Source organism: Hyperoodon ampullatus, assembly GCF_949752795.1.
Source record: "Hyperoodon ampullatus genome assembly, chromosome: 14".
NCBI classification, from domain to species: Eukaryota; Metazoa; Chordata; class Mammalia; order Artiodactyla; family Ziphiidae; genus Hyperoodon; species Hyperoodon ampullatus.
Genome location: NC_136927.1, coordinates 21,712,478 through 21,735,361, shown reverse-complemented (window position 1 = coordinate 21,735,361; position 22,884 = coordinate 21,712,478). Strand labels below are relative to the sequence as shown.

Below are 22,884 nucleotides of genomic sequence, written 5' to 3'. Positions count from 1 at the left end.
AGGGGGATCTACAATTATTCCACAGGGAGCCGATGGAGGGATTGGGAGAAAGAGCGCGGAGGGCCAGGAGGTATCAAGGGTCCTCTCAGTGCCTGAGCTGTGACAACAGGCTTTGAGGAAAGGCCCCTGAGTCCCTACACATACCCTACACATACACACAATACGCTGACTGAAGCGACAGACTGGGTGATTTGGGAGGCGGGAAAGAGGCACAAACTCAGGTCTGACCCGAGAAAACGGCGTGGGCGGTCCTGGGCTGTTCTGCTCCCTCCGGTCGCGACTTTGGGGTCCTCAGGGCCAAGGACCGCCCCCAAATCACCCTTGGAGTGACCTCCAGGCCGGGGGTGACACTAGGGCCGGCCGTGTTCCTGCGAAGCCCCCATTCCCTCCCTTCATTCTCCTCCGCTTCCCCCAATACTGAGACGCACGACCAGGCTCCCTCCATCCTCATTCATTTATTGGGGGTCCCGGGTGGAATCGTAAGAGGGTGCAGGGGAAGGGGAGGGCTCGAAGCCTGCCCTGTGGGTCGGGAGGCATCCTCAGCGGTACTTCTCGGTCAGGACGCGGGACACGATGGACAGGAACTTGTCCCAGGCGGCGTGCGCGTCGGCCGTGAAGTCGGCGGGGAAGTGCGAGGCCACCGTGACCAGCAGGCAGTGGGACAGCAGCTGGGGCGACAGGGCGGCTCAGGGCGGGCGCGGCGCGAGCGGCGGGCACCCAGCCCCGCCCCCGGACCCCCGCCCCGCCCCGGGCCCCGCCCCGCGCCCACCTTGAAGTTGACCGGGTCTACGCGCAGCACGTAGGCGTGCAGCTCGCTCAGCTTGGAGAGGGCGCCCGCCACGTTGTCGATGCTCTTGACCGCGTCGCCCACGGCGGCCACCACCTTGGAGCCGTGCGCGCGCAGCTGCGCGGAGCCCGCGTGCAGGTCGAAGTGCGGGAAGTAGGTCTTGGTCTGGGGGTAGCTGGAGAATAGCCTGCGGGCGGGGCGGGCCGGGCCGGGACACGTCACGTTTGCACGCGGGAGTTAAAACGTAAATATTAGGGCAAAAAATGCAACTTGACCCCAATATGAACATTTTGAAGACGGACAGGATCGGTATTGCGGACTTCAGCTGTTGCCCCGGCTCCAGTATAGCCCGGCCCACCTCACCCTCACCGCCCCGTCCTCCAGTCATTCGTTCCTTCCTTCACTCACTCATTCAATCAATGATTGTAGAGACCTGGGTGCTGGGCGCGGAGGGAGGGACACAACTGACCCTCGTCACCCTCCCCATGCCCCTCCTCTTCCTGCCCGCTGACCACCGAGCACCCGCCTCACCGCTGCTCATGCTCACTGAACCTGCATATGTCCCCTCCTCACTTTCCCCTCCTCACTGTCCCCTCCTCACTGACCCTCCTCACTGTCCCCTCCTCACTGTCCGCTCCTCACTGACCCTCCTCACTGCCCCCTCCTCACCGACCTTTCCTCACTGACCCTCCTCACTGTCCCCTCCTCACTGTCCCCTCCTCACTGACCCTCCTCACTGTCCCCTCCTCACTGCCCCCTCCTCACTGACCCTCCTCACTGACGCTCCTCGCTGACCTATCCTCACTGACCCCTCCTACTGACCCCCGTCCTCACTGACCCACACTGTCCCCTACCAGGCTCCATCCCAGCCCACCTGGTGCTCACCTCTCCAGGGCCTCGGTGCCGATGATGTCTGCCTGTGTGGAGATCTTGCCCCACATGGACACGATGATGGTCCTCTCAGCCCTGGTCAGAGACATGGTGGCGGGTGAGTGGGAGCTGGGTGTACTGAGAACTGGCGTCCGTGGTGCTCAGCCCCCAGGGTCCCCTTATATACGTGGAGCCAGGGTGGGGGCCAGGCTGTGGTCATCGCTGGGAGAGGGGAGAGGGCCGTGGGGGGTGGGTCTCTTATCAGATCCAGTGACAGTGGGCAGTCAGGGCCCGGTGGACCTGGTGGGGTGAGGGGCTATCACTCCGGCTGCCCTTGCTGGGCCTTAGAGGGGGCGTTGGCCGCAGCCTGACCAGACTCCAGGGGAGATAGGGGCCCAGGCAGCCCAGTGCCGCACTGCCCTTGTCCATTTCAGAATCACAAAATGGGAGAAGCCAGAGGAGCAGTGCCCACACACCCTCCTCGGCTGGCCTGTGCCCGTGCTGCCTGCATTGCTCTTCGGTGGGTCCTGTGGCTGGACCCACATGCCAGCATCCCCCCCGCACCCCCCTCCCCCCCAGACACTGGCTCTAGGATCCCTGGGTTTCCTCCAAGAAAGCAATGGTTTTGCCAAGTGGGCCCTGAGGAGGGAGGTACTGACAGGTTCTGTTCCTGAAAAGCTGGAGGAGGTGGCCGGTCAATAAGAGAATCCTAATGTCATGTGCTTTTGGGGACTGCTCTGTTGCTCACCGTGTTGTAATTTCAACATAATGAGGCAAATATGCCTTTTAATTTTATTTCAACATACAATACAGTTGATTTTTTTAATGTACTGCTCTGTGAATTTTGACATGTGTGTAGATTTGTGTAACCCCACCACAGTCAGGACACACAACAGTTCTATCAGCCCCAAAACTCCCACAGGCTGCCCCTTTGCAGTCTCACCCTCCTCTGTCCCCTAAACCCTGACAACCACTATAATTCTGTCTTTTTTCAAGAATATCCTACAAATGGAACCATACGGCATGTCATCTTGTAGGACTGGCTTCTTTTACTTAGAGTAATACCCTTGAGATCCGTGCATGTTATTGCCTGTATCAGTAGTTGGCTTCCTTTTGTTGCAGAGTAGTACTCCACGGTACTAATGTTCATTCATTCTCCCACTCAAACGTGGGCTTTTTCCAGTTTGGGGCTATTACAAATAAAGCTGCTACGAACATTCTTGTGTAGGTCTTTATGTGAACATAAGTTTTTATTTCTCTGGGATGATACCACATCTAGGAGTAGGATTGTTGGTTCATGCGCTAAGTGTATGTTTAACTTTGTAAGAAACCACTAAACTGTTTTCCAGAGTGGCTTTACCGTTTTGCATTCCACTCAGCAATGAAGGAAAGTCCTAGTTTCCGTGCATCTTTGTCAGAATCTTTACGTGTTAGTCGTTCTGACGGTTGTGAGACAATATATCATTGTGGCTTCAATTTGCGTTTCCCTGATGGCCAGTGATGTGGAGCGTCTTTTCGTGTGCTTATTTGCCATCCATGTATTCTCTTTTTAATTAATTAATTAATTAATTTATTTATTTATTTTTGGCTGCGTTGGGTCTTCGCTGCTGTGCACAGGCTTTCTCTAGTTGTGGTGAGCGGGGGCTGCTCTTCATTGCGGTGCATGGGCTTCTCATTGTGGTGGCTTCTCTTATTGTGGAGCACGGGCTCTAGGCACGCAGGCTTCAGTAGTTGTGGCTCGCAAGCTCTAGAGCGCAGGCTCAGTAGTTGTGGTGCACGGGCTTAGTTGCTCCACTGCATGTGGGATCTTCCCGGACCAGGGCTCGAACCTGTGTCCCCTGCATTGGCAGGCGGATTCTTAACCAATGCACCACCAGGGAAGTCCCATATATTCTCTTTGGTGAAATATCTCTTCTGGTCTTTTGACCATTTTTAAATTGGGTTGTTTTCTTATTTTTGAATTTTGAGAGTTCTGTGTATATTCTGGATGCAATCCTTTGTCAGATATGCAATTTGCAAATATTTTCTCCTAGCTTGTAGCTTGTCACTTCATCCTCTTAATAGTGTCATTTGTGGAGCCAAAGTTTTATTATTTATTTATTTATTTATTTATTTTTTTGGCGGTACGCGGGCCTCTCACTGTTGTGGCCTCTCCCGTTGCGGAGCACAGGCTCCGGATGCGCAGGCTCAGTGGCCATGGCTCATGGGCCCAGCCGCTCCGCGGCATGTGGGATCTTCCCGGACCGGGGCACGAACCCTTGTCCTCTGCATCGGCAGGCGGACTCTCAACCACTGCGCCACCAGGGAAGCCCCAAAGTTTTATTTTTGATGAAGTCTAATTTATCAAATTTTTCTCTTAAGATTCATGTTTTTAGAGTCATGCCTGAGAATTCTTTGCCTAATCCCAGGTCACAGAGACTTTTATCTGTGGTTTCTTCTAAATGTTTCATAGTTTATATTTTACACTTAGATCCATGATCCATTTTGAGATAATTTTTGTATGAAGTGTGAGGTTTATGTCCGGGTTTTTTTTTCTTCGCCTATGAGTGTTCAGTTTTTCCAACACCTTTTGTTGAAAACACTGTACTTTCTCTATTGAATTGCTTTCTCTAATTCATTTGTAAAAGATTAATTCGACATATTTCTGCAGGTCTATTTCTGTACTCTCTATTTTGTTCCATTGATTTATGTGTCTATCCTTCACCAAAATCATACTGTGTTTATTACTGTAAACTTTATGTTCGGTCTTAAAATTAGATCCTGTCCCAAGAATGGGAGAAAACATTTGCAAATCATACATCTGATAAGGGACTGATCCACAATATAAAAAAACTTACAACTCAGAAATAGAGACAAAAAACAGGGCTTCCCTGGTGGCGCAGTGGTTGAGAGTCCACCTGCCGATGCAGGGGACATGGGTTCGTGCCCCGGTCCGGGAAGATCCCATATGCCGTGGAGCGGCTGGGCCCATGAGCCATGGCCGCTGAGCCTGTGCGTCCGGAGCATGTGCTCCGCAATGGGAGAGACCACAACAGTGTGAGGCCCACATACTGGAAAAAAAAAAAAAATAGAGACAAAAAGTAATTGAAAACTGGGCAAAGGACTTTAATAGACATTACTCTAAAGAAGACATACAGATGTCCAATAAGCACATGAAGAGATGCTCAGCATCGTTACTCATTAGGGAAATGCAAGTCAAAACCAAAAAGAGCACACTCACTAAGATGGCTATAATCAAAACCCCTAACCCTGAACTCTAACCCTAACCTTACCTACACCTATTAGAATGGCTATATTTAAAAGACAAATGACAAGTATTGGTGAGGAGGTGGTGAAATTGGAATCCTTAGACACTGCTGGTGGGAATGTAAAATGGTGCAGCTACTGTGGAAGACAGCCTAGCAGTTCCTCAAAAGGTTAAACATAGCGTTCCCATATGACCCAGCAATTCCATTCCTTGGTATATACCCAATAAAATGAAAACATACATCCACTCAAAAACTTGTACTGTGTTCGTAGCACCACTATTTATAATAGCCAAAAACTGCAAAAAACCCAAATGTCCTTCAACTGATGAATGGGTGAATCAAACATGGTATAATCTATGCAATGGAATAATATTCCGTCATAAAAAGGAGCAAAGTACTGATACATGAATGAACTTTGAAAAAATACATATTGTGGGACTTCCCTGGTGGCACAGTGGTTAAGAATCCACCTGCCAATGCAGGGGACACGAGTTTGATCCCTGGTCTGGGAAGATCCCACATGCCGTGGAGCTAAACCCATGTGCTACAACTCCTGAGCCTGTGCTCTAGAGCCCACGAGCCACAACTACTGAAGCCCGCACACCCTAAAGCCCACATGCCACAACTGCTGAGCACACATGCCACAACTACTGAAGCCCACATTCTCTAGGGCCCATGTACTGCAACTACTGAGCCTGAGTGCTGCAACTACTGAAGCCCGCAGGCCTAGAGCCCGTGCTCCACAACAAGAGAAGCCACCACAATGAGAAGCCCGCACACCACAACAAACAGTAGCCCCGGGCTTCCCTGGTGGCACAGTGGTTGAGAGTCCGCCTGCCGATGCAGGGGACGCGGGTTCATGCCCCGGTCTGGGAGGATCCCACATGCCGCGGAGCGGCTGGGCCCGTGAGCCATGGCCGCTGGACCTGCGCGTCCGGAGCCTGTGCTCTGCAACAGGAGAGGCTGCAGCAGTGAGAGGCCCGTGTACTGCCAAAAAAACCCCGAAAAACCCCCCAAAAAGTAGCCCCTACTTGCTGCAACTAGAGAAGGCCTGAATGCGGCAACAAAGACCCACCACGGACAAAAAAAAAAAAATTAAAAATACATATTGTATGATTCCATTTATATATATGTCAAGGACAGGCAAATCCTTAGAGACAGAAAGCAGATTAGGTTGTCTGGGGCCAGGGTAGTTGGGGGGGGTGACTGCTAATGTGGATGGGTTTCCTTTTGGGGTGATGAAAACGTTCTAAAATTGTGCTGATGGCTGCATAACTCTCTGAATATACTAAAACCCGCTGAACTGCACACTTTAAATGGGTGGAATATATGGTATATGAATTTTATCTCGATAAAGGTGTTAAAAGACTGGGTGATGTCATTCCTCCCTCATTATTCTTTTCCAAAATGGTTTTGGCGATTCTGGTTCCTTTGCCTTTCCATATGAATTTTGGAGTTAGTCAAAGAGTTATCTGCACAAAAGCCTATTAGACTTTTTACAGAATGGGTAAACGTTTCTCGCGTGGAGAGTTCTGACCACAGATATTTTGCTGAACTATTCTTAGAGAAAATTGTGAGGCTCAGACAAGCCCTCTGATTGGAAAATGTGTACAAGAATAAGCAAGAATCGAGCACCTTCTGTATGCCAGACACTGTGCTTGGCACGTTATTGTACCACGATGTTGGTCTCTTCTACGCCCAAGCCGGGCTTGATGGGAGTGTGAGGTTTGAGTGCAGGAGCTGAGTCCAATGGATACCTCCCCACTGCTGAGCAGACAGGGCGGGGATCTCACCCGGGCTGTTGGTGCCTGTCTGTGGCCTGAAGGTCGAGTCTGCCTTCATGGAAGCCCCTTCCAGGTCTCTCCCTACTTACAGTTCACAGCTGTCCCCCTCTTCTCCTGTAACAGGGTCACCCTCTCCCAGGGAGGTGCCCACCCTCCACTGGCCTTAGGCTTGTTGCTACCTCTCCCGGCAGTGCTGACTCCAGGGCCCCAGGTGTTCACAGGGAGTGTGGCTTTGCCTCTCTGGGTTCGTTCCAGAATGGGATGAGCCCGGCCCTCCCCAGTCACCTCTGGCTGTTGCTTGGTTCAGAAGGAAACTGCAGGGCCACCACCAGCATATGGGCCTTCCATAAGGGTATGTAAGGCTGATCCTGAGGCTTCAGCTCCTAGAAAGGAGAGGTGTCAGCAGGGAGACAGACAGAGACAGATGGACAGACTGGCAGAGAAAACAGACTGAGCAAGGGAGACAGAGGAGGCTGAGCTCCAGGTGGAAGGTCATGCAGAGGGAGGGAGCCTGGAGGTCCTGGGTGAGGCTGGAGCTGGCCTGCCAGGCGAAGGTATTAAGTCTGCCAGAGGGGGAGGCACAGTAGGTTCTCAGTGAGGGATGTGTCTGGGAGAAGCCCCCCAGCTGCAGGATCTGGGGTCTGTGGCCAGGAGCCAGTGTGGGAGGTAATGAGTGTGGACTCTAGGCCTCCCACTATGGGGCTGGTCCTCCCCTCCTCTCCGGCCTCAGGGCCTCCTGTTTCTCTCCTGGCAGCACCTCCCCCCATCCTTGGCCTCCATAGGAGAGGGAGCCACAGGAAGCCACTTTGTTTCTGAAACTACCAAGCCCTGCAAAGCATAGGTGTGGGCAGGAGCTCTTTTCTTTTTTTACTTTTTTCATTGTAAAATATAGCACAAGATTACATCATAGCCTAATGAATTATGTCATAGCCTAATGAATTATTATAAGGCACATACTCAGCACCCCAATCCTCCCCAAAGGTGACCCCTACCCTGGCTTACCTTCTTGCTTTTCAATAACTTTTAAAAAAATTTATTTTCTTATTTATTTAGTTTTGGCTGCGTTGGGTCTTTGTTGCAGTATGTGGGCTTCTCACTGCGGTGGCTTCTCTTATTGAGGAGTACAGACTCTAGGCTCACGAGCTTCAGTAGTTGTGGCTCATGGGCTCTAGAGCGCAGGCTCAGTAGTTGTGGCGCATGGGCTTAGTTGCTCAGCGACATGTGAGATCTTCCTGGACCAGGGCTCGAACCTGGGTCCCCTGCATTGGCAGGCAGATTCTTTTTTTTTTTTTTTAAAGTACTTTCTTTTTTTCTTAAGATTTATTTTATTTACTTATTTATTTATTTATTTTATTGGCTGCGTTAGGTCTTCCGTTGCTGTGCGCTGGCTTTCTCTAGTTGCAGCGAGCGGGCGCTACTCTTCGTTGCAGTGCGAGGGTTTTTCATTGCAGTGGCTTCTATTGTTGTGGAGCACAGGCTCTAGGCACGTGGGCTTCAGTAGTTGTGGCACATGGGCTTCAGTAGTTGTGGTTCACGGGCTCAAGAGTGCAGGCTCAGTAGTTGTGGCACACGGGCTTAGTTGCTCCGCGGCATGTGGGATCTTCCCGGACCAGGGCTCGAACCCGTGTCCCCTGCATTGGCAGGTGGATTCTTAACCACTGTGCCAACAGGGAAGCCCAGGCAGATTCTTAACCACTGCACCACCAGGGAAGTCCCTCAATAACTTTTTACTACCCAAATATGTGTCCTTAGGCACTTTAGTTGGTTTTGCCTGATTTTGGCCTTCAGGTACATGACACAGTACAGTGTCTTCTGTCACCCATGTTTGTGACATGCCAGAGATGCTGTGGGTGTTCATTGTCATCTCTGTGTTGTATTTCCTTGTAGGAATATATCACAACGTTATGCAGGGTACTGGGGAATGGACACCTGGGTTGTTTAGTTCTTGGTTGTTGTGAATGATGCTGCAGTGAACATTCTGTCAGATATATTCCTAGGAGCGGGGCTGCTGGGTCTAGGGCATGGGCTTCAGTAGTTAATGCCAGACCACTTTCTGGAGCAGCTGTACCACCTTGCATTCCCCTAGTGATGGTTGAGTTCCTCTTTCTCCACATCCTTACAAACGTTTGCTGTGGTAGGTCTCCTGGTCTCAAATTTTAGCTATTCTGGTGGGTGTGTATTAGTTTCTCACGTGGTCTTAATTTGCACTTTGCTAACACTGATGAGCTTGGGCCCCTGTTCACATATTTGCTGTCCTTCGGATTTCCTCTTTTTTGAAGTTTCCAAGTCATGGCCATTTTTCTACTGTGTTGCCAGTCTTATTGATTTATAGGAATTTAAAAAATATTCTGGATATAAGTTCTTTGTCAGTTTCATGTATCTTATATCCCCCAGGTCTGTACCTTGCCTGCACTCTCTTAGCACTGTTTTTGAATGGAAGTTTATAATTTTAATGCAATAAAATTTAGTGATTTTTAAAATTGGGTTTAAAAATGTTGTACCTTTCTATACACAACAGCCAAAAGGTGGAAACAACCCAAATGTCCATCAGTGGAGGAATGGATCAACAAATCATGATATTTCCATACAATGAGATATTATTCAGCCATAAAAATGAAGCACCAACACACCCTGACATGGATGAACCTTGAGAACATTATACTAAGTGAAAGAGACCAGATGTGAAAGGCCACATATGGTGTGATTCTACTTATATGAAGCATCCAGAACAGGCAAATCCAAAGAGACAGGAAGTGGATGAGTGGGTGCCAGGGTCTGGGGGGAGGGCAGTGGGGAGGATGGGGAATGATGAAAATATTCTGGAACTAGTTAGTGATGATGGTTGCATCCATTACGAATATACGAAATGTCACTGAATTAACTGTTCACTTTCAAATGGTTAATTTTGCGTTGTGCAAATTTTACCTCAATTTTTTAAGAAAGTGGAATAAGCGTTGGACTGAAGGCTTCAGTGAAGTGAACCTTCTGTATTACATTTCTAAGAACTTTACTGTTTGGTCCTTTGAGCTGGGCAACAGTCCACCTTGGACTGATTTTGTGTGGTGTGAGGTGAGGTCTGTTGTGCGGCCCTAACTAACATTTACCAAGTGCTTTCTAAGTCCTGGGCATAGACCGATACTCTTCATTTTGGGTATTTGACCCTCACAGCTCTGTGAGAGAAGTTGTATTTTATTATCATGACATGTTTTAAGATAAGGAAACAGAGGCTCGGGAAGTTTACGAAACACGTTCAGTTTCAGTGGAGGGGGACCAGCCCCAGTGGGCAGAGGAGACCAAGGTTTGTTGTGGGCAAGGTCTTCTGTCTCTGGGCCTTGCATTCCCCGTCTGAAACAAGAGGGGCCTGAGCCTGTGCAGGACTTCAGGGTGCTGAAACCTGCTGGCCTCTGGGCCGAATTCCAAGCCCCAGGCTTGTTCTGAGCTTGTGTAGCTGGGGCTGAGTTCAGAGGGCCCTGGTCTCAGCAGAAGATGGAGGAGGGATCTGCATACCCTCACCCGCCTGGGCAGGGTCAGGTAGCTTGTGAGCACCAGTTTCCCTGGTTTAACCTCGGGTGGGGGTTAGAATAGCCTCCACCACATTCTAAGAGGGATGAGCTGTCGCCATGTGACCTTGGGGCACAGCAGCGTGAATTCAAGATTATTGTTCCTATTGTAGGTGAATGATTCTTTCTGGGCAGAGATGGTGGAGATGTCAAGGTGGGTCTGAGATAGGGTCTGTGAGCCCCGCCTGGCCCTCTGGCAGTCGGTGGTGGTTCTATCAGGCCCAGACCAAGTGGCAGGACTGATAAGGCCTGGCCTCCAAGGAGCCTTCTGGCCCTGCCCCGGGGAGTGGGGGGAGAACCCAGGCTGGGAGGAAAGGTCAAGAGTTTCTGTTTCCAAGAATCCACTTACCTTCCAAAAAGCAGGTTACTAAAGAGAGTTATTTAAATTTAAAATGAGGACTTAGAGGTGTGGGGTGCTGGCAGGGAAGAGTCTGAGGACATACCCTGCAGTGAGCAGAGGCTGGGCCTGGGCATGTCATTGTTCAGGAGACCATTTGTTCCCACTGCCGTTACTGGTGGGGAACCTGAGGCCCAAAGTAGGGCCAGCCTACCCTCGGTCCCTCTGGCTGCCGGCACCAGGCTGGATTGGCCAGGGAGTGACCATGAGCCCTGGTTTCCCTAACAGCCCAGTGAGGCAGACAGACAGACAGACATGGACTGAGATGCTGCCAGTGAAGGTGATGTGGGATTTGGACCCCAGGGGTTCCTCCAGTCCAGCCCTCCGACAGCCCTGCACCTGGGCCTTGGGAAGGGTTGTATCCGGGACCTCTGGAAGTGGGGATCCTGGTGAGCTCCCATCACCATTCATGGATTCCAGTGCTTGTTACAATAAAAAGACATTAGCCACACAGCCAGAGAAATAAACAATGGATGCTTTTGTGAAGGTTGCTACCAGGGAGCGGGCCCTGAGGGGGTAATTGAGGAATGGTGGTTTCTCCATGTCTGGGCCTTCCCCCAGCCCAAGGACAGCCAGGTTCTGGGGCCATAGGACCATCCAATGGGGCAGCAGCATGTCCAGGGAAGTCGGAGGAAGGAGGCCTGAGTCAGAGTCCTGGTTCTTATGTCTGGGCACCCGCAGATTCCCAACCCCCCTGTGGGGAGGCCCCCATTACCACAGCTAGCCCATCTACCCAGCTCTCCCAGCCTCACATCCTGCTCCTGTGCCCTTGTTTCCATTCTGGGGACATTCATGGGAACTGGGGGAGAACTCAGAAAACGTTTGATGATACATAAAATCAGTACATTCTAGACTGGGAAAAAGGCTTGCAGAATCTCTAACAGAGGGTAACTAACCCTCACAAAATAAAAATACATCAAAGAAGGACAAACAACCCAAAAGGAAACATGAAAGCAGTTCTTAGGCTCTGGCAAATAATCAAGTGATACAGTTAGTTCTGCTCGTCAGTAATAAAAAAATGCAACATAAGACACTATTTCCTCTTTTTTGAAATTTTGGGAAAAAATAAAGTCCATGCTATGCAGCCCTGGGCAGGGCAATATGTTGGTGGGCAACGTCTGAGACATTTCAAATGCATGTACCCGTTATCCTGGCAGATTCAACCCATGAATCTGTCCTGCAAAATACACGTTTGTGTCATCTTCAGTGCAAGAGGTTACTTTGGCAATGAAAATATCATTCCTTAGCCCATTGGTTACTTTCTCATGCATCTGATGTGCTTGAAAAGATTTGGAAACAGTTGCAGTAGACTCTTCACTACAGTAATCTCTGGGGGAAGACTGGGATGGGGTGGGTGGGGTGATTTTTTTTTTACTTTTTAAGAACAGCTGTATTGTGAGATAGAATTCACACATCATACATTCCACCCATTCAAAGTGTGCAGTTCAGCGGGTTTTAGTATATTCAGAGAGTTATGTGACCATCACCACAATTTTAGAACATTTTCATCACCCAAAAGAAACTCCATCCCCATTAGCAGTCACCCCCCCCCAACTACCCCAGCCCCAGACAACCTAATCTACTTTCTGTCTCTAAGGATTTGCCTATTCTGGACATTTATATAAATGGAATCATACAGTATCTATTTTTTCAAGGTTCACTCATGTATCGGTACTTTGTTCCTTTTTATAACTGAATACTATTCCATTGCATAGATTATACCTTATTGGATTCACCGATTCATCAGTTGGAGGACAGTTGGGTTATTTGCACTTTTTGGCTATTATGAATAGTGGTGCTATGAACACAGTACAAGTTTTTGAGTGGATGTATGTTTTCATTTTATTGGGTATATACTAAGGAATGGAATTGCTGGGTCATATTGGAACTGTTTAACCTTTTGAGGAACGGCTAGGCTGTCTTCCACAGTAGCTGCACCATTTTACATTCCCACCAGCAGTGTCTCAAGATACCAATTTCACCAACACTTGTCATTTTTCTTTTGGATTATAGCCATCCTAGTGGGTGTGATGTGTTCTCTTTCTGGTTTTGATTTGCATTTCTCTAACGAGGAATGATGTTTGAGCATCTTTTCACGTACTTCCAGGCTACTTGTCTAGATTCCTTGGGGAAATATCTATTCATGTCTTTTGCCCACTTCTCAGTTGGCTACTTGTCTTTTTCTTGTAGAGTTGTAAGAGTTTAAAATATATATATTCTGTTTGCCTGCCGATGCAGGGGACACAGGTTCGAGCCCTGGTCTGGGAAGATCCCACATGCTGTGGAGCAACTAGGCACGTGAGCGACAACTACTGAGCCTGCGTGTCTGGAGCCTGTGCTCCGCAACGAGAGGCCACGATAGTGAGAGGCCCGCGCACCGCGATGAAGAGTGGCCCCCGCTTGCCCCAACTAGAGAAAGCCCTCGCACGGAAACGAAGACCCAACACAGCTAAAAATAAATAAATATTAAAAATAATAATAATAAATAAAAAATAAAATAAAAAATATATACTCTGGATACAATTCCCTCATCAGATATATGACTTGCAAACATTTTCTCACGGTTCGTGAGCGCTCTTTTAACTTTGTTGGTCTCGTCCTTTGAAGCACAAAAGTTAGCAACTCTATTCAGGCCAATTAACTTCTTCTTTGGTCGCTCGTGCACTTGGTGTCGTATTTAAGAAACCTCTGCCTAGCCCCAGGTCACGAGGACTTAACCCCCGTGTTTTCTCCTAAGAGTTTAACAGGGTCAGCTCTTAGATTTAGGTCCGTGATCCACTGAAGTAATTTTTTAAAAACTTTTTTATTTTAGTACTTTATGTTTCTAAGAAAGAACTTTCTGCCCAAAGCAAGTGTTCCTTTTATAACGAAGAAAGCAACATTTAGAGAAAGATTCCTTGAACGTACAACTAACCCAGCCGCACCCTCCCACTAGCGTTCCCGCTGGTTCTTCTCCCCACTCCAGAAAGGGGCCGCGCCCCGCATGCGCACCAGCACAGCACCGAGAGACGGCCTCGCGCCTGCGCACACGGCAGCCTGCGCCTGCGCAAACGCCTTCGGTCCGCGCGCAGGCATCTCATGCGCGTTTGCCCAGTGTTGTTGCGCGAGTCTCGCGAGCGTCGCCGGCCGCGTTAGGGGGCGCCTAGTTTGCGTCACTGTCGCGCGGGAGACGTCGGCCTGGCTCCCCTCGCCCCCCGCCCCCAACCAGTCCTCAGAGCTCTCTGTCCCGCGTCCCCGGCCCGTCCTCCTGGGGGTCCCCACCGCCCCGCCGCGTCCCGGCCTTGGCCCCGGCCCGACCCCTCCCCAGGCCCCCGGCGGGATGGGGGACAACACCAGCCCCATCAGCGTGATTCTGGTGAGCTCGGGGAGCCGGGGCAATAAGCTGCTGTTCAGGTACCCCTTCCAGAGGAGCCAGGAGCACCCGGCGTCCCAGACAAGTAAGTGGGCGCCGGGCGGAGGGCCTGGCACCACCTCCCTCGCCGTTAGCGGAGAAGTCGTTTCCTTTTTCCTTCTTATCTTACGGGCGGTGCCTTCTCGTCACAAGAGTGTTGGGGAAGGATAGAAAAGTAAAAAGCAGGGGAAAAAAAACCCACTCATAGTTTTAGCACGCCAAAGCCACTACTGCTAACGTTTCATCGGTGTCTCTGGTCTTTTAAAAGAGCTAAAGCACCGTATGAATGTATTCAGCTTGGATTAAGTACGAAATCCAGGTACATCGGAAGTTTTCTTTGACCTCTTCCCCCCAGTTCTGCTGCTCCTCCCTCGCTTGCAGGGATAACCACTTACCATGTTCATAATTGTTCCTCCTGTACATAGACACCAAATATACCTCCATAGAAAAATGGTTTATTGCTTTGGGTTTTTTCCCCCTCTCACATAGATGTATTGTTCTCAGTCGCTCTTTTCTCCATTGGGCCATTTGCCTTGGAGCATTTTCCAAGCTAGTAAACAGATCACCTCCCTTTTTGGTTGTACACAGCTGTCTGGTAAGAACATGCCCTTTCCCTATAGGTGGACGTGTAGGTTACCTGCAGTTTTTCACTATCATGAATGTTCAATTTGTAATTTATGTGATTTAAAAAATTACTTTAAAACATATATTTATTTCATTTATTTTATTTTTGGCTGTGTTGGGTCTTCGTTGCTGCACACCGGCTTTCTCTAGTCGCGGCGAGCGGGGGCTGCTCTTCGTTGCGGTGCGCAGGCTTCTCATTGTGGTGGCTTCTCTTGTTGTGGAGCACGGTCTCTAGGTATGCGGGCTTCAGTAGTTGTGGCACGCAGGCTCAGTAGTTGTGGCTCGTGGGCTCTAGAGCGCAGGCTCAGTAGTTGCAGTGCGAGGGCTTAGTTGCTCCGTGGCATGTGGGATCCCTGGACCAGGGCTCGAACCCGTGTCCCCTGCAATGGCAGGCAGATTCTTAACCACTGCGCCACCAGGGAAGCCCTAAAAATTACTTTTAAATTTCTAACTATGGTACAAAGTTTTAAAGGTACAAACGGATTTAGATTATGAAAAGAAAGTTCTTTCATCGATCCCAGCCACCCACATCCCCTTGTAGGGTCAGGTGCTGTTAACCATTTTCTTGTGCATCTTTCCGAAACCTTCTGTGTAAATACAAGCATATACATGCATTGTTTTATTTTCTAAACACGAGTGAGCACACGATTCACACTGTTCTGCCCTGTTTTTATTTTCACTTTATATCTTGGATATAGATTCAGAATTATCAGAATCATGGGAGGAACTTGCTGTGACTTAGTCATCCAGTCTTCTGTTGATGGGCATTTAAGTTGTTTCCAATCTTTTGCTAATACAGTGTGAATGTCCTTTATGGATATATATTTTCATTCTGCAGAATATATGATCAATTCACAGAAATGGGATGTTCATATCCAGGGGATAATCTGCTGTGTTTTTTTGTTTTAATTTATTTAATTTATTTTATTTTTGGCTGTGTTGGGTCTTTTGTTACTGCACGCGGGCTTTTCTCTAGCTGTGGCGAGCAGGGGCTACTCTTCACTGCGGTGCATTGGCCTCTCATTGCGGTGGCTTCTCTTGTTGCAGAGCACGGGCTCTAGGCATGCCAGCTTCAGTAATTGTGGCTCGTGGGCTCCAGAGTGCAGGCTCAGTAGTTGTGGCTCACGGGCTTAGTTGCTCCGCGGCATGTGGGATCCTCCCGGACCAGGGCTCGAACCCGTGTCCGCTGCACTGGCAGCCGGATTCCGAGCCACTGTGCCACTAGGGAAGCCCCTCCGCTATGTATTTTTAATAGATCAGATTTTTCTATGCTTGTTAATGAGATAGGTGAAAAATTGTATCTGATAGTTTTAATGGGCATTTGCCTTCCAGCTGAGAGTGATCATGTTTTCCTGTTTTCAAAGCCATTTGGATTTCCTTTTTAGTGAACCACCTATTCATAACCTTTGCCTAATTTCCTCTTGGATTGCTTGATTTTTTTTCGTTATAGATTTGAAGGAGTTTTTTTATATATTTAGGATAAAAATAGACCTTTTTGACAAAGCTGTACATATTTAGCCAGTTTGCCTCTGAGCTTTTTTTTTTTAAATAAATTATTTATTTATTTATTTTTGGCTGTGTTGGGTTTTCGTTTCTGTGCGTGGGCTTTCTCCATTTGCGGCGAGCGGGGGCTACTCTTCATCGTGGTGCTCGGGCTTCTCATTGTCGTGGCTTCTCTTGTTGAGGAGCACAGGCTATACACACGCAGGCTCAATAGTTGTGTCTCACGGGCTTAGTTGCTCCGCGGCATGTGGGATCTTCCCAGACCAGGGCTCAAACCCGTGTCCCCTATATTGGCAGGCAGATTCTTAACCACTGCGCCACAAGGGAAGCCCTGCCTCTGAATTTTGATTTTTATGGAGTCAAGTTTTCAGTCTGTTCTTTCGTGGTTTCTGAGTTTTGTTACACATAGAAAAGCCTTCTGGTCTCCAAGATTATTAACAAAAGGAGTCTCTCGTGTTTCCCCGTGGAATGTTTATCTTTTTGTTTTTGTTTTTGTTTTTTTTTTTTTGACCATCCAACCATTCTTTATTAATAGTACAAATTCATCATTACACTCTTGGTCTTTTTAATTTTATATTACCTTTTTGTTTTTAAAATGCGTTTCTTTTGGTGTAAGGTGAAGGCTCCTCCCTGGAGCTGGTATTTTCTGGGCACTTGCTGAGAGTTGTGTGTGTGCCCCCATTTGCCTTCTGGAGCCCTGTGGAGCAGGCGCTGTGATGGATGAAGGATGTGGGAACATGCAGCCCACACACGGCTGGAGAGGGGTTGGCTCAGAGTCAGTACAACTTTCTCTTCCGTGTGGGTGCCTAGTCCCAGCATCATTTTATGGACTCATTCACGTTGCCCTCCTGATTAGTTTTGCTGCCTTCATGGCATACTAAATTCCCGTGTTTATTTGAGTTTGTTTTCTGACTTTTCTTACCTCTCCCAATAATCTATCTATGTGTGGGTTCCACACAGATGAATTATTGTAACTTTATAGTGTGTTATACCATCAGGTAGCATTAGTCATTTATCATCACCTTTTTTCTTCAGCATCATCCTGGTGTTTCTGCTTGCTTTCCTTGTAAACATTAGCAATGACTGTGTTAGGCCCCACTCCCAAGCCATTGCTATTGTTTTGGGGGTCACATTAAGCATGGTGATTAAATGGGGAGAACGGGATCTTTATGTTGAATCTTCTCATTCTGGAACATAGTCTGTCCTCTTTTCATTCTCGTCACCCGTTAGCATTTCTGTTTTCTTCTTGGGCCTCATGTACATGAAAAACTTGCCTGTGATAAATGTCCTTAAGTCTTTTTTTTTTTTTTCTTTATTTTTTGGCTGCATTGGGTCTTCGTTGCTCCGTGCAGGCTTTTTCTAGTTGCGGCAAGCGGGGGCTACTCTTCGTTGCGGTGCACGGGCTTCTCATTGCAGTGGCTTCTCTTGTTGTGGAGCACGGGCTCTAGGCGCGCGGGCTTCAGTAGTTGTGGCACGCGAGCTCAGTAGTTGTGGCTCACGGGCTCTAGAGCGCAGAGTCAGTAGTTGTGGCGCACGGGCTTAGTTGCTCCGCGTCATGTGGGATCTTCCCTGAGCAGGGCTCGAACCCATATCCTCTGCATTAGCAGGCGGATTCTTAACCACTGCGCAACCAGGGAAGTCCCTGTCCTTAAGTCTTTAAACGTTATTATTTGGGTAAGATATTGTTGTTTTTGTATATGAAGGATATTGCTGTATGGACATTTAAAAATTCTTCCTTTTGCCTGTGCTTTTTCCAGCCTAGTTGCCAGCGTACACTGAGAGCGTGTGTGTGCGCATGTGTGCATACATATAATCCCTTTTTTTTTTTAAACTTAACATAGTAGCAAGAGCATTTCCCATGTTATCACAACTTCTTGGAAACTATAATTTAAAACTTTTTTTTTTTGTGGCCACGCCATGTGACATGCGGGATCTTAGTTCCCCGACCAGGGATTGAACCCACGCCCCCTGCAGTGGAAACATGGAGTCTTAACCACTGGGCCACCAGGGAAGTCCCAATACCATGCTGTTTTGATTACTGCAGCTTTGTAGTATTGTCTGAAGTTTGGGAGGGTTATGCCTCCAGCTCCATTCTTTTTCCTCAGGATTGCTTTGGCAATTCTGCATCTTTTATGGTTCCATATAAATTTTAGGATTATATGTTCTAGTTCTGTGAAAAACATGAGTAATTTGATAGAGATTGCATTAAATCTATAGATTGCTTTGAGTAATATGGCCATTTTAACAATATTAATTCTTCCAATCCAAGAGCAGAAGCCATCACTTTTAATGGTTCAGCAACCTTCCTGTATGTGGATGGGTCCTGTTTTCTTAGCTGTTCTCCCCTTTTTGCCTTCACTCAGGTAAGCCTCGTAGCAGATACGCTGTCAACAGCACCAGAGAGCATGCCGAGGACCAGGACGGCGACTCCAGGTACGGGCTCTGCAGTCACTCCGTGGTGGGGCTGGTCCTCCCGTTGACCCAGATGGTTTCTCCCCTGAGGAACCCTGTGTTCTCTTTTCCACTTGGTGGGTGTTTCAGGCAGACAGAGGTGGGGATTGTGTTGCCAGTCTCTGGCTTTCTGCATGGTTCAGTTTCATGGTCCTGCTGTGGGCTGTGTGGTTGGTAGGGCAGGTTGGAGAACAGATGAGGCCGTGTCCCTGCAGGACATTTATCTTCCATGAGAGGAACATGCAGGATGGCAGATCGCGGTGCTGTCCTCAGACTCTAGTCGTCAAGCACGTGTCCAGAGGTCAAATGTAGGTGCTTGGGTGCAGCACAGTCTGTCCAGGTGGTGAGGTGGCCTGAGAGCCAGGGCTGTTGTGACCCTTGCTTTTTAGGGCCCGGATGAAAGGCAGGTCCTGTTCCTTCCTGTGCATGCTACCCCTCTTCTCTCTGGGAAGTGCTTTCTGGGTGGCAACCTTGAGAAATCACCACTTCTGCCTTCTTATGTTCATTTTAAAGCTTAATGAATTGTAACTCAGGCCCAGATGAAGGAGAAAAGATTGTTAATTGCCAGTCCTGCTTGAGATAATGTCTGTGGGAAAGTAGCTGAGGTCCCCACGCTGGGCCCTTGCCATGCAGTGTGTTAGTATGGTTTCCCTCAGTTCCCTGACATGGCACCATGCCTGCCATAGTGCTGTGTACTTCCAAGAGTGGTTTGTATCCCTTTGTGTAAGGATGTCAGGGGCCTCTGGCATGACCAGTGACTATCTCTGAGGGGAGTGGGTTCTGGAAGAGGGACCAGCGGTGGGGGGTGCTGCTGGATATCCTGTGAGGCATCCTGCTTGACTTAGAGGCCTGTGGATGTCGTGTCCTTTAAAGATGGCAACAGGGAACAAACTCTTGTTTGTGAGGCACATAGAAAGCTTTTGCCCCTGCACACCCGCTGAGTGCATTTTGTCCCCCACCTGTGTCATGGAGAGTTCAGAGCAGGGCTGGCCACCTGCCTGCTCGGTGACGTGAGGCTTGGGCTGCTGAAGATTCAGAAAGAGCTCTTGGAACAGTCTGTGAGGAGGACCAGCAACACCTAATTGCTGCAGTTACTTCTCAGAGGCTTGTAATAAAATGACCATGAGGATGTTTTCTGGGAAATTCATTCTGTATTTAGCATAATGAAGAGAGGAAACCGGGGGAAGGGAATAAGACGCTGTGGGTCTGTCGGGACCCCAGACATGCTTGTTCCCTCAGGAGGACAAGCTGGTCTCTTTAGACGTTCATAAAACTGAAGAATGCCTCTATCTGGTCATTTTAACACATTGTAGCACCTGGTGATCCCACTCCCCACCCCACACCTTCAGAGGTGCAGGTCAGTACCCCCAGGGGCCCAGCTGCGTTTTGTTGTACAAACCTGCCAAGCTCCTGCTCTTGCCCTGGCACCCGGGGGGCCCTGTCCCAGCCCAGACATCTTCCCGGAGCCACGCAGTGATGGTGCCTCACACCCATTCTCCATTTTCCTTGGTTGTCATTTTCAGAGGTGCTTTTTCTTCTGCAACCGGTGGAACATTCCTGCCTGTCGGTTTGCCAGGTCAGAGGCACGTTAATAGGCCTGATGGGTCGCCTCTGCGTGTGGTGATGGCCGGCCTCAGGGGAGGGAGGACGCAGAGCTGCGCTGCCCAGGGCTGTCCTCCCTGGCCCGGGTGGCCGTTTAAAATGAGGTGGACTGAAATTAAATAAAATTAGAAACTGGGACTTCCCTGGCAGTCCAGTGGTTAGGACTCTGTGCTCTCACGGCCAAGGGCGTGGGTTCGATCCCTGGTTGGGGATCTAAGATCCACAAGCCGTGCGGTGTGGCCAAAAAAGAAAGAAAGAAAGAAATTGAGTTCCTCAGTTGCACTGACCACATTTCAGGTGCTCACATGTGCCTCAGTGGCCACACGTGACCAGCTGCCACTGTGCTGGAAGGCGCAGGTTTAGTGTCTTTCCGTCGTGTAGAAAGCTTTGTTGGCTGCACTGCCTTAGAACACGGGCTAGTTTTATAAGATGAATCATGATGGTGATGTATTTCAGGGTACAGGAATTGACCATCACAATTTTTTTTACCCTTTTCTAGAATTCACTAGGGAGAGAAGAAAATGGATATTGTTTGTTTTCTCTACGGCCTGAAGGTCAAGCTTAGGAAAGGTGCGGTCTTCCTGTTAGGGAGGTCAGCTCTGCAGGTGCCCACAGGACCTTGGGAATTGGGGCTGAGATACTCATCAGCGCTCTGCAGTTTTCCTGAGGCTTCCACCTGTGGGAGCTCATTTGATCTTGTTGAGACGGTTTGGTCAGAAGATTGAACACTTGTGCCCAGGCATTAGCTAGTGCGTGTGGTGCTGGGCTCTGACCGGGGTCCTCTGGCCTTGCTCTTGCTTCTGGGAACTGACTCATCCTTGCCCAGCCTGGGTTCACACGGAAGAATTGGAGCATTGGTGGAAAGACTATGCAGTACGTCTTCCACATGGGGAGTGTCTGTTCTTGCTTGTGTGGCAAAGCCTTGACCTTAGTAGTTAATGTTAGTGGTGGTACTTCTGCCAGACCTTAGCACTGTGTGGATCACGACCTCGTAACTCTTCATGATTTTTAGAGTTGGTGTTTTCTTGTTTGGTCTCGATGGTCCTGTTCCCGTCTCAGCGAGCCGTGTCCTCCAGGCGATGGGCGGTTGGCTGCGGGGTGAGGCCAAGGCTTCTCCACCGTCCTTCTGTCTCAGTTCCTGCCGCCTTCTCCTGTGGTTGTGCTGGACTCCTGATTTCCCTCAGTGTTGGAGAAGGACTGTTGGGCACACAGGCTCACTGCCCTGTGCCCCATGAGTGCCCAGGCTTTCCACAGCCCCTGCCCTTTCTCCCCCTGGACTTAGTTAGCTGGTTCTCTGTACCTGAGTGCCAAGACAGGGTTGGCTGGCACCAGGGACTTCTGGGACTAGGCATGCACACAGATGCCCCCTCCTCCAGGCAGACACCGTGCCCTGGGAGGGTGGTTGGCAAGCAGGAGCAGGGTTGCTTGTCTCACCCGCCTGCTGCCCCCCAGAGAGACCCTTGATCATTGCTCCTTGCCTTCATTTATCAGAGGGGCTTAGTGGGGGTCTCTACCAAGGGCTGAGTGTTCCATGTGATGCTTGGGCTTGGATGCTGTTGTGTGTGCCCATTAGAGGCAAAAATGTTCCCATGGGGTTTATATGACACTTCTCTGGGAGGCAGGGATACAGTGGGGCCCTCCCATCCCCGACAGGGCGTACCCCCTGGGTGCTGGAGGTGCACAGAGCATCTGGGAGCCCCCAGAACGGGAGGGGGCAGAGTCGAGCTCTCTTCTGTGCTGTCCTTTCTTTTTTTGGCCAGGTCAGAGTACAAGCCCTGTTCCCAAGTGTCTCAGCGGGAATGGAAGATCTTGGCTTGTCTTCCAGCTGGGCTGATGCATCTTTCTAAATGTGTTTTCTTTCTTAATCTCTAAATTATTACAGGAATGTTAGTTTTTGTAGCAGGGATTTTATTGTGTTACAATATATTTACCAGGCCTTTCACCATCAAAACAAGGGAAAAGTATTTTTCTAAATTTTGGAAACAACAAACAAATATTGAGGGAATTCCCTGGCAGTCCAGTGGTTAGGACTTGGTGCTTTCACTGCCAGGGCCCAGGCTCAATCCCTGGTCAGGGAACTAAGATCCCTCAAGGCACGTGGCGTGGCCAAAACGAACAAACAAACATTGACACTTGTTTTTGTTTCAATTTGCTCTTTATGGCAGTTATGTCATGATGGACATAACTCTGTCTTTGTGCATGTTATGTCAGCAGACGCTGTATAAAGTATAAAGCCACTCAAGTGTTTTTTCTGTCATCAGTGTGTAATATTAAGCTCTGGTGAGTGGATTTCTGTGTGGGCCAGACTTGCTCAGACAAGGAGAGTGGCCAAACAGCAGAGGGACCTCCCTGAGTGGCCACTTAGGGCAGTGTGGCTTTTAACTTGAGCAGCAGTGTGGCTTTTAACTTGAGCAGCACCTGGCTTTCTGGTTGGCTGCTTTCGGAGACCCCGGCCTCTCTGGGCCCAAGTGGGGAAAGCGCTTTCTGTTTGGCCTTTGGATTTGGACATTTATAGTCGTGAACTAGGCCACCACTTCTTGCCTCTGAATCTCAGGCCCCATCCCACAGCCCGGCTAACTTAGGTTTCTGGAATGGTGGCTGAGGGCCAGGGCTGAGGCCCATCTGAGGCTCTTTGTGGCAGAGCAGAGGTTTTTGGTGGAGATTTTT

General features: G+C 49.2%; 2 protein-coding genes across 4 annotated transcripts in view; one reads left to right on the top strand and one right to left on the bottom strand.

Moving 5' to 3' along the window:
* Positions 1-539: 539 nt before the first annotated feature.
* HBZ (hemoglobin subunit zeta) lies at positions 540-1,767 on the bottom strand (the record flags this gene model as incomplete). The annotated part of the gene is made up of 3 exons (XM_079719881.1): positions 540-668; positions 770-974; positions 1,673-1,767. 3 exons carry the CDS (start codon positions 1,765-1,767, stop codon positions 540-542), a joined length of 429 nt encoding a protein of 142 aa, XP_079576007.1.
* Positions 1,768-13,965: 12,198 nt separating this feature from the next.
* NPRL3 (NPR3 like, GATOR1 complex subunit) overlaps positions 13,966-22,884 on the top strand; it is a gene marked incomplete at its 5' end in the record, with an annotated part of 35,338 nt that continues 26,419 nt past the window's right edge. For 2 of the 3 annotated variants that reach the window (XM_079718835.1, XM_079718834.1), the window contains 2 exons: positions 13,966-14,083; positions 18,528-18,597. In XM_079718835.1, coding sequence (XP_079574961.1) covers positions 13,966-14,083; positions 18,528-18,597 — 188 coding nt within the window. Of the gene's footprint in view, positions 14,084-18,527; positions 18,598-21,276; positions 21,316-22,884 lie in introns of all 3 variants that reach the window. The other variant, XM_079718833.1, reaches the window with a different exon arrangement.